Source organism: Arachis hypogaea, chromosome 12 (assembly GCF_003086295.3).
Source record: "Arachis hypogaea cultivar Tifrunner chromosome 12, arahy.Tifrunner.gnm2.J5K5, whole genome shotgun sequence".
Taxonomy (NCBI): Eukaryota; Viridiplantae; Streptophyta; class Magnoliopsida; order Fabales; family Fabaceae; genus Arachis; species Arachis hypogaea.
Genome location: NC_092047.1, coordinates 108128109 through 108139422, shown reverse-complemented (window position 1 = coordinate 108139422; position 11314 = coordinate 108128109). Strand labels below are relative to the sequence as shown.

Genomic DNA, 11314 nt, shown 5'->3' with positions numbered 1-11314 from the left:
ATTGTGTGATATTAAAACAAATTCAAGTCGAACTAAATTATGAAGAATTTGTGAAAATGAAAATTAGCTAAGCTAAGGATGAAATGTTTTCTCGACAACCTTGAAAGGTACTTTACATAATCAATTAAGAATTTGCATAAAAACAAAACGATGTTACTAGGAAATCAAGTTATTTTTTGCCAAAACTATTTCTAAGGTAAAGACAAAATATGTGAAATTTGAAAGATGGAATCTAATTGGACTAAGAACCAAAAATAATTCTTTAGAAATCTCAAAAGGTACTCATGCATTTAGTCAATTAGGAATATATAGAGAAATTACAGTAAAATTGAAAGGAATTTCAAATTCTGTTTAAAAAAGAAAATTTGAGGAATGATTTCAAAAATACATATGAATAAAAACATGCCAAATTCAAAATACCTTTATCAAAATTTAAAGAATGATTATAGGTAGAATAAGGTAAGAAAGGATTGAGTTAAAATTTTCTTCTAAGAAAATCGAAAATCTCTTTTAAAAAGTTTAAAACTAAAATTCCAAGTATATATATATTTTGAAATCACAATCTCATAAAAATATTTAAGAAGATTGAGAGATGTAAGAAAGGAAAGCCACTCACATTTTGAGAAAGAAAATTAAATCAAAGAATTCGAACAGAATTCACAAGACATGACAAATCGAATAAATTCTCAGCTAAGTCGAAGAAATACAAAATTCTTAAAGAAGAACAACCCAGTCAATAGCAATTTCTTAAAGATTTCAAAGACCTTCCTAATACATTAAACGATTTTCAAAATCACATAAAAGAGTACATAAATAAAGAGTCTGAACAGACAAAAACAAATCCTCGAGAATTAACTCCTAACGTCCTCAAGCCGCGTGATAAGCGTTACCTATTTCTTATCAATTTCGATTCGCCTATAATAACCTATTAACTTCCCGTTCACATAAGTCATCAGTATTAAGTAGGCCAGACTTAACATCAACAGATATGCAACGGTAAGTTAACAGTGTTAATTAATAGGCAGTCATGTACATAAAGTTCTATTCTCGTTATTTAAACAAGACCTACTACATGACAGACTCTCAGAATATGCAATTGAAGCATAATCAGTCCATCCCAAGGCTCTACAGGAAAGACCGCTCTGATACCATAATGTAACACCCTCACTATCAGAAATCACACTTCCGGCTGCGCTACTCTGATAGCAAGAAGTATTACGACTACTTTACATACTAAATACTAGAATAGGAGCCTGTAACTCAATACTGTATCGCTGATTTCTTTGAAAAACCGGAGATAAATACTTCATTTTAAGAAAATTACAAGCAGGCATAGATTCTTATACAAGACTCATTACATAATAACTCAATATAATATATATATATATAAAACACACAATTCCTATCCCTCTTACAAACTTGTAATAACAAAGATGAGGGAAGAAAATAATCTAATTAATACAACAACATATAAACCAAACATAGTATAACTCTTCTTAATGCTTCTTCATCTGGTTCCTGAAAAGGTAAAGCTGTAGGGGGTGAGAACCTAACCACACGGTCTCACCACAGAGTTTCAAAGTTGTCATAAGAAGATACTCAATAAGAAAACTGTTTTCAAATTCAGTGATTATCATTGCCTTATGAATCCTTTTAAAATCCAATAGCTAGTCGTTCAAAACCATTTCAAGAAACAATGTTTAATATTTTCAGAAATCCAAAGTCTTTCTTTTCTCATAAGCAAATCTCAATCAGAAACCAACCACGCAATCAAACAACACAATCATTAATTCAGCACCAAAAATCCATTCTCAAATGTAACACGCCAGGACAAACACAGGCAATACAGATAAGGAAAACACAAGTAGGAAGCAGTTACAGCAAATAGTTCAAGTAGCAGTTAAGAACAGTTTAGCAATTAGGCAAACCAAAGAAAGTTCAAACCCAAGCAAAGCATACAAATGCATATGATGCATGCCTGTCCTATGGCTGATGAGGCTCATCTGTCGGTTATCCAGCCAACCCGACAAGTCTGAATTGTCCTTAGGCTGTCCCCCGACGTGCATCCCCAAGAGTCTATGCATAGCTTTTTCTCAAATAATCAATATTGCTCAATGGGGGTAACATTCCCGGGAATTTATATAGTGCCCGGTCACACTTACGTCGTAGGGTCAACAGAGTATCGAGTTTTCAACCTGGTACACGTGGTGGCAAGTCACGGCACTTAATCCAGGGAACCTCGTATCTCAGATATTTCAAATTCATAAGCCATGTGAATAATTCAAAGTTCATATCTCAACATTCTCAACATTCTCAACACCATAATCATTCATCAATCCAAATCTCATTTTCCAAATTCATTCAGAAACCATATTTCAAAGAAAATCCTCATTATCCTTCTTTCCATTTCGTTTATTAACAAATCTCAATTCAAAACATAATTCTTTCTTCAATAAATAAATCAATCTTAAGACATATAATGTTTAAAACCAAATCTTTTTAAATAATTACTTCAAATGAAACTTTCAATTTTATAAAATTTCGGCAGCATCTCCTCTAAAACTCGGATTCTGCCACCCTTTTCGGGTCCCAACCAAACCAAACCAAACGCCTGTAAATCATTCAAATCACTTCCAATAACCATTATCACAACAACAACACTCAACCCAAAGAAATTATAAAATCCAGAATTCAATCAACCAATCTATAAATCGCAATTTAAACCAGCTTCAATCAACAGCATCAATCAATAATAAAGAATTCTCGGTCTTCTCAAACAGTTTCAAACCAAACCCTTCCTCTAACCCTTTTTGAATCATTTCCAAAATAGCAAATCATTCTCAATAAAGAAACAATTTTCAAATATCAAGTACTTTCCAATTTTGTTTCAAAATCAAATTCCGATAATTCAAGGAAAACCACTTTAACAACATCAGTCAATTAATCAGAATATTCAACTTTCTCAATCGATCGATCAATCGAACTAACAATCTCATTCATCCAAAGCAACTAAATTCAATTCACAAGACTTACGAAATCACAAAAAAAGTATTTTATGCATTAATATCGATTTATAACAACTCTGGAAAGTAAAACAAGTTTAAGAAAAGTGCCCCTACCTCGAATAATCAAAATTCATAAATCAAATACGTCCAAGAAACATTTTTCTCTCGACTCGCACTCAACGGCAGCTGCATCTGCCACTCCGTTCACTTCCACAACAACAGAAACGGCTTCTATTTTAACCATGCAATTACTGGAACTCGACTCTAGAACGTCAACATCACAAAATTCTCAAAAATCTATAGCAGAATAACAGCGGTAAGGATATCAAGGTTAGAATAACTTACTGCAGCTATAGAAAATAGAACGATGGGGCAACAAAGAAGAGAATCAGGGACCTGTGCATCTGTTCTAGTGGCAATAACACCATTCTGATCGGTAAGACAGTAGAGATACCAGCAAAATCAGAATAGCGGGGCAAAATAAAAATGGAATAAATTCAAGAAAGGAGAAAGTGGTTACCGGTAAATCTGGCCTGATTCCGAAAACGGCGTACAATCGAGTAATTAGCAACAATCAAAACCCAAGAAGACAGAGGCCTCATCTGCGTTCTCCGGTGGCCAGTACAGCGGCGTGAAGCTCCGGCGACACAGCAGCAACATGGGTGCATCGACGGCGAGCCCAGTAGCTTCGGTGATGGCGAAAGAAAGGCGGCAACGACACTGGGTGTGACCCTCCTCTCACCGCGTCTCTCTCTCCTCGGCTTCAATAGTGACGACGGCGGCTCCAAGGCGGACCAGCAACGACGGCGACGACTCGGGCTGGACGGACGGACAGCAGCGGCGACATGCTTCCTGGCGAGGATGACGATGAAAGTGAGGCAGTGGTGGATTCTCCTCTGCATGCGTCTCTACTCCCAACGGCAGCCAAGGCGACCCGACGGCGTGGCCTAGCAGCTCCGGCGCCCTTCCACCGGCGCGCTCTCACCCTTGGATCTCCCTCTCTTCCTCCCCCTTTCCTTCTTTCTCAGATCTCCCTTTCTTCCTCCCCCTTTCCTTTCTTTCTTCTTCTTCTTTTTTTTTTTCTTTCTTTCATTTCCTTTTGTCTGAAGCTGGGAAAGGTTAGGGTTTTGGGGAAAGGGTAAGACGGTGCGGGTAGAAGGTTAGGATTAGGGTAGTTTAGGTAATTTTAATAAAATTAGGGGTATAGAGTATTAATTAAAAATCTAATTTAATCTATTAAAATTATTTTAAAAATGTTATTTGATTATTAATTTACTAATTGACTTTTAATCGAATATTTTAATTTAAAATTAAAGATAATATAATTAATTTTCTTTGTTTATAAAATTAAAGTATTAAATTCTAGAGTTTCTATTATTTAACTAAATTGTATAAAATTCTTATTCTTTTGCAACTGTTAAGCTGTATAACTTAAATATAGAAAATTATTCAATAATTATAAAATTAAGTAAAATTTCTAATTTAATTGTCAAAACTTTATTTAATTACTTTTAATAAAATAGTTTCTAAAAATAAAGTCTTTAATGAATAAATACATTGAAATTAACTCATAATAATATTTTTCGAAAATTATGGGTCTTACAATCTCCATTAGCTGCTGAAGCTCATGCCATGAGGGACGCCATGATTCTATCAAAAAATCTGCAATTAGGGAGATGTTTGATTGAAACAGATAGTTTAGCACTAGTTCAAACAATTAAGTCAAGAAGCAAGCCTTGGATCGATGCAGTGTTAAATGACATATTCGAACTGATAAACAACTATCTAGAAGTTGGTCTAACCTGGACTCCAAGGGAGGGTAATGACCTGGCACATAAAATGGCAGAAATGGCTTCTTCGGGAGCTTTAGGGCGACAATGGTGTGTGAGACCTCCAAAGGAATTAGCAAGAATCATCAAAAGAGATGAAAGGAAAGTTGCAAGTGTCAAAAGGAAGACTTTGCAGGCTCGAACTAATGCTGAAATGGAATTCAGAGTATTGGACGAGATCAGAGGTTGATGGAATTGAAAGCAAGAAGATTGCCGGTGAAGCATGGTTGCGGCCTTGTGTGTATTTCCTCCTTCCTCTGTGGCGGACCTTTGTGCGGAGGTGACGCCAACAGAGAGACCTATTCGGACCTGTTTCAACTACAACTATGCTTGATCCAAAGCCAGTAATCAAATGGAAAAAAGGAGCTTGTAGTCTGTTCGTTGCAACAAGGGAAGATAATAGCAAAAATGGGAGCATCTTCCTGCAGTGGCGTTGAAGTGATAGAGGATTTAGTTAGGATTTTGGGTCGGGTGGGTCAGGGTTCGGGTAGGGTTTTGGGCTTAGCCCAAGACCAAGAAAAAATTAATATTTCAAACTCATTTAATTAACATTTTATCATGATTCACTTAACACATATTACAACGCTTGTTCAGGATACAACGCTTGTTCAGAGATAAGTCCTGAAAAAAAAAATTGGGCCTACAACTACACCAATAGTAGCAGCTATGCAGAAAAAATAAGATCGAAGGGACACATTTTAGGTTTAATATAATACGAACCATTCTGTAGAAAAAATGGATCTTGCTTCAGTATCATAGAATGATCCTAAACCCAAATCAGAATCCATTTTACGTGGATTGGAACTAATTATGAAACATGTTACATACACGTTGTCTCTAAAAATCGAATTCAGAATATGACACTTAAACAACCAAAACAACTACTACTTACACTACTAGAAATAATGTAATTATCGACGACAAAAATCGACGGCCAAATTTTTCGTTGATATTTTTCGACGGCTTGACGTCGATAAAATAAGAAAAGAAATTATTAAAAATAAAATATTAAAATCGACGACAATACTGTCTATTATTTTAGCAACTTTCAATACCTTCCTCTTATCGTCATATTGCCGACGAGATCATGGGTGAGAATTATTTTTCTTTAAAATCGACAGATCAGTTGTCTATTTTAATAATTATAATATCGACAACTTTTGCCGTTGATAAATTTAAACGATGGAGATTTTCTTTTAAAATAGGATGGACGGTGTAAATTTATTATATAAAATAGACGGTTAATATGTTGATTTTTGTTTTAACTAAAATCGACGAACTTACCGTCAATTTTTATCAACAAAAAATTATGCCCGCATCCTTTGTTTCGATCAATTTCCCAACCATTAACCCCAAACCTTCAAAGAATCAAAGTTCAGAGTGAAGCTACTGCTGCTTCTTCTTCTCCAACGCTTGAGAGTAAAGACCAGAGACGGAGTCACCGTCACGAAGAGAGGCAGAGAGCAAATCAGTAGAGCTTCTTCTTCTCCAACGACTGAGAAAACCCGCCGTCCTCCGTCGGAGAGAAGAGTTTCTTCTTCTTCTTCTCCTCCTCCGCCGAGCCCGCCACCGCACCATCCTCTTCATGTAAGTTCCTCTCAGTCTCTCTGATTATTATACTTATTTTTGCAGTTGTTGTATCTACTATTTTCATAATGAAATTCTGAATTTGCGTTTGTTAATAACAATCGCATCAATATTACTGAAACCTAGTTAGCATAATCAATTCATCACATTTCATTAATCGCTTGGTCTCTCTGTGCCGTTGTTGCTGTTGCCTTAAATTGACCGTGCTCAATCAAAATCAGTTACTCTCTCTATTTCGTTCTTCAATTGATTTTTTTCATCAATAAAAAATTTGCTCAGCATTTGTAGATGATTCACTACTTTTCTCAATGATATAGGTCTTCAATTCAAATATTGATGAAGAAAGAAAGGCATTGCGGGTGTTATCACTACTTTTGTTCATTTTTCTGTGTTATCCTGCAATTTTGTATTCTTTCTTCATGACTGACATAGATTTATAGGATTCTTCTCTATTTTCGGTGTTAGTTCTCTAATTTTTTATTAAGTTAGATTCAATGTGCGAATCAACTATATGTAACCTCGTTTTATGCTGAAGAAATCTGTAAAGAACTTCAGTGTCTTGCAACGCTTTTTACTAGGGATATTAGAGAAACTTTAAGCTTCTGCATAAAGGACATGTGAGTTATATAAAAAGTTTACTGATCATTTCTGATGCCATTGTGTTGTGAATTTTGTGTCACTATTTATAGACTGGCAAGTACAAGTGACAAACTTACAAAGAAGTGTACGAGGTGATACAGAAAGTTGGAAGCTCTATCCGCAGTTGTGGTTACGGGCAAGTAAGTCATCTATGCATATTTACCACAAAAGGAAACCTTTTTTTCCACTTGTTTTGATCAATGCTCTTGTATGGTACTTCTTTGATGCTGCTGCTATCTTTTCATGAAGAGCTTAGAAATGATCATTTAGTTATTTTATTTTTCTTAGGGAAGAATCATCTCTTGTAGTCTGAGATTAATTAATATGATGCCAATTTTCAGGGAGTGAAATGCGGTATCTATGGTGCCAATTGCCTTGGGTGGATAATAAGCATGGAAGTTCATTTTCATTTCTTCGCTTTCACATTTTGTTTCTTCATCCTCTCAATGTTTCTTGTTGACTAAGTGCAACATAACTACAGGCCTGTAATGCTCATAGACTTTATTGTGTTCCTTTGTATGATACATTAGGTGAGTCCTTAACTTCTTTAGCATGACTAATCATTTAAAAGATCCTTTTAAGTTTGAATTCATTGTCCCAAGTTTAAAGAACACAGAATCTCGTTTATAATAGATATACTATATCAGAAGCCTTAGTGTTTATAACTTTTGTTCCTAGGTTCTTTTCATACCAAGAATATCTTCTGTATTAGTATTTTAATCTTTATTTTTCAAAGTTTAACTTTTATTAGCATTCATATGTATGTGTATGCTCAGGTGCTGGAGCAGTGGAGTTTATTATATGCCATGGAGAGATCTCAATTGCTTTTGTAGAAGAAAAGAAGATACCCAAGGTTCTTCTACTAAAATTATTTGTTACATCAGTGTCTTCTTACAAAGCATGATTTTTTATTAAATGTGATCAATCCTTTTCATATATTTATTTCTGAAACTTCTCAGCTATTGAAGACATTTCCAAATGCATCGAAGTTTCTCAAGAGTAAGTTTTCACTGATCCTCTACACATGTTTCCTAAAATGTCTCTGTATTATAAAGAAGCAATCACATTTATTTCTTTTTTGTAGCACTTGTGGCTGGTTTTGAGGTATGCAATTCTCAATTTGAAAGTTATTCAAGCAACAATTTCTTTGGCCAAACAGGAAGGTCTTCTTGTTTCTTTGGATTTGGCCAGTTTTGAGGTACTAACCACCACAATTTGTTTTTCTTCTTCTTTTATTATTCTCTTCCATGAAAAAATTAATGAAGCTAACTGTTTTCTAATACTTCTTTTCTTTGACAAGATGGTGAGAAAATTTAAGCCACCACTTATGAAGTTATTGGAGTCTGGCAATATAGACCTCTGTTTTGCCAATCAGGATGAAGCAACGGAACTTCTAAGGTGAGGTGACTGTCATTTGGATTTGGATTTGGATTGTACCCTGCGGCATATAGGAGGTTCCTGAACCCCAAATGAATAAATAAACCATTTTTCATGCTATTAATTGTCATAATTTTCATGTGTATTCTCCAGTCTTTTTCCACTCTTTTGATACATTACATCCATTTAGGGATGAGCATAATGCCGATCCAGTTGCTGCTCTAGAATTTCTAGCTAAGTATTGCAAAAGGGCTGTGGTAACTTTGGGCCATAAAGAATGCATTGCTAAACATGGCAAGGAGGTACGTAAATCACCTCAATTGTAATTTTTTCTGCTGGCTTCTTTTCCAATCTCGTTCTCTTTTGCTTTGGTTGGAAAATGTGTAGTTGACTCTGTTGTGAACTGTTTGCTGTTGTGCATTAATCACTTAGAGAACATGACTAACTATACAATCATGGTAGTTTGGTTCACATTGCAGGAATTTGTTCTCAAGCCATTACCTCCCAATATAATGCATATCAGGATCTGATTCATGAAGCTTTTCTGTTGGGATTTTATTTTATTTAGTTTCTTGCATTAGATTTTATAGGTTTAAAATTTGCGTTTTGCCTACCAAAACAATTGAGATATATCAAAATCTTTAGAGGTAATGAGGGCGGGAGGTAGAAGGGTGTGCCCAAAGGCATTCTTCATTCTCTTATATCGTCCTTATCAGCAAAATTCACCATGTGTAGGAGCATAGGACTAGTTATTTGCAAAAAATGTTTTAATTGTGTTCTGATGAATACATATTAGGCACATCATTATGATCTAAACTGGAAAACCATTAAGATAAAGTTCAGGTTTTCTTAGTAGTTTTACATTTGTGGCACTCGATCATAATGTCAACTAGTTTAAAGCTATGAGGAACATTTGTAGTTGTTGTGCAATAAAATATTTGTAGCAAAATTCGTAATAATCTCTTTTAACATTGCTGCAAACTGATTCTTGTACTTGTGATAAAAAATAATAATAACACATGGTTTCCTAATGAATTGAGTGATTAATAGTATGTGATTCTTTACTTCTATTGAATCAACAACTATAGTATTTGCTTATAGAAATACCTTCTTGTTAGATTCTAATTTATTCATGCCTTCACGGTTTATAGGCAAGATACTTAATCAGTATTTTACAGTATAATATAAAATTTGTTTTCCACCCTAATTCGTTTTTCTCATATTTATTATTACTATTAAGCTTTTATATATGGATTCTTTAGTTAATCTCTAATATATGGATTCAGGTGAAATTTATGGTTAGTACCAACTGGAGGCCATACCTTGCAACAAGAAGAAACAATTTTCACGGGTCCCCCAAACATAATACATCATTATTTAGATGAGTATGAGTAGAATTATTTACTTTGCTTTGAATATTTTGTATTATTAGTAGATTGCAGTTTAAACGAATATAAGTCTAAGTTTAGTTATTTATCTTGTTTTGAGTCTTTATATTAGAGGATTATTTATTATTTTGATAAGTTTGTAAACTCATTATCTAATATTTAATATAAATTTTATTTTTATATTTAGAAGTTTATTTATCTAGTATTTTGTATAAATTTTATTTTTATATTTAAAAGTTTATTTGTATTAATTGTCTACTATTTTTCAAATAGAAAAAAAATTAAAAAAATATAGTTATTAAAATCGACGGCAATGTTGTCGCTTTTTAATATAAAATAGACAAAAAAAAAAAAACAAAATACAGAAAAAGAAGCCATCGGTATCTAAATAATTAAATCGATGGCAATCTTGTCGATTTTAATGAATCAAATATCGACAAAAATGTTATCGATTTTATATAATAATATCGACGGCAATGTTGTCCATTTGATTAAACATTTGTCAATATCTAAATAATTAAATCGACAGTCCCTTTGTCGATTTTATATAATAATATCGACGGCAAAGTTATCGATTTTATTAAGTAAGCAAAATTCTCAAACTCATATTATAGACGGAAATACTGTCGATTTTATTAGATTATTATCGACATCTTGGCAAATAGTTGATTTTAATAAAAATTTGAAAATTCGACAAGTTTAAAAGCGACCACTTCTGCCATCGATTTTGTCGTATTATAGACAACTTGACCGTCAATTTTAACGATGTTTTTTGTAGTGTTATAAGTCTCAAGATTTACATAAATATGTTTAATCTATATATCCTACCATACTTGGCGAACAGAAATTAAAAAATAAAATAAAACAAAACAAAAAATCTAGCATGACTTTTTATTTTTTTATTTTTCACAGTATTGACTAATCCGTCGCAGATCTGAGCTCCATTTAAGGGTCTGCTGCTGGCCAATAGGTTACTGCATGCACAAGGTGGGATTCGAACCCCCGACACTTGTTTAAGCGGACGAATGAGCTGACCACTCGACCAACCCAAGTTGGTTAGATTAAGGACTACTTTATCATGGATCTAGTTTCATTTAAAGATTTATCGTTGGTCAATAAATTACTGCATATATAAGACGGCATTTAAAATTTCAATACTTATTTAAACAAACTAACGAACTAATCGTTAGACTAACCCAAATTAATTAAATCTAGCAGGACTTATTAGTTATTACTATCATCCATCAAAGTTTGTATCCTAGGCCTCCACATAATAAAACTTTTTTTTTGGTCATGGCGCATAAAACGTTGAAACTAGTATTTAAATTCTCTGAGACTATTTTTTGCGAGAAAAGAAAATAACAAATCCAAAAATTGCCAGTTCTGATCCGCTATTCAATTCAAGCCCATATTCTGAATACCCAAAACCAATGTCCAACAAAAGCTTAAGCCACCAATATTACAATTAACCATAAGTCCATAATGATTA

General features: G+C 33.8%; 1 protein-coding gene and 1 long non-coding RNA gene across 3 annotated transcripts; one reads left to right on the top strand and one right to left on the bottom strand.

The window, feature by feature from the left end:
• Window positions 1-1278: 1278 nt before the first annotated feature.
• On the bottom strand, window positions 1279-5258 carry LOC112728146 (uncharacterized). Of its 2 annotated transcripts, none has more exons than XR_011868866.1 (6): window positions 4808-5258; window positions 4609-4667; window positions 3526-4114; window positions 3351-3434; window positions 3120-3269; window positions 1279-1532 (listed from the first exon to the last, which is right to left on the bottom strand). It is a non-coding gene; the product is annotated as an uncharacterized lncRNA (long non-coding RNA). The 2 variants fall into 2 exon arrangements; XR_003166140.3 differs by having other exon boundaries at window positions 1279-1518.
• Window positions 5259-6070: 812 nt separating this feature from the next.
• LOC112728145 (uncharacterized) lies at window positions 6071-10007 on the top strand. The gene is made up of 9 exons (XM_025778175.3): window positions 6071-6421; window positions 7111-7200; window positions 7402-7590; window positions 7837-7913; window positions 8020-8059; window positions 8145-8258; window positions 8361-8458; window positions 8628-8739; window positions 9724-10007. The coding sequence occupies exons 5-9, from the start codon at window positions 8039-8041 to the stop codon at window positions 9820-9822; spliced, it is 444 nt and encodes a 147-aa protein (XP_025633960.1). The 5' UTR covers window positions 6071-6421; window positions 7111-7200; window positions 7402-7590; window positions 7837-7913; window positions 8020-8038; the 3' UTR covers window positions 9823-10007.
• The last annotated feature ends 1307 nt before the right edge of the window (window positions 10008-11314 follow it).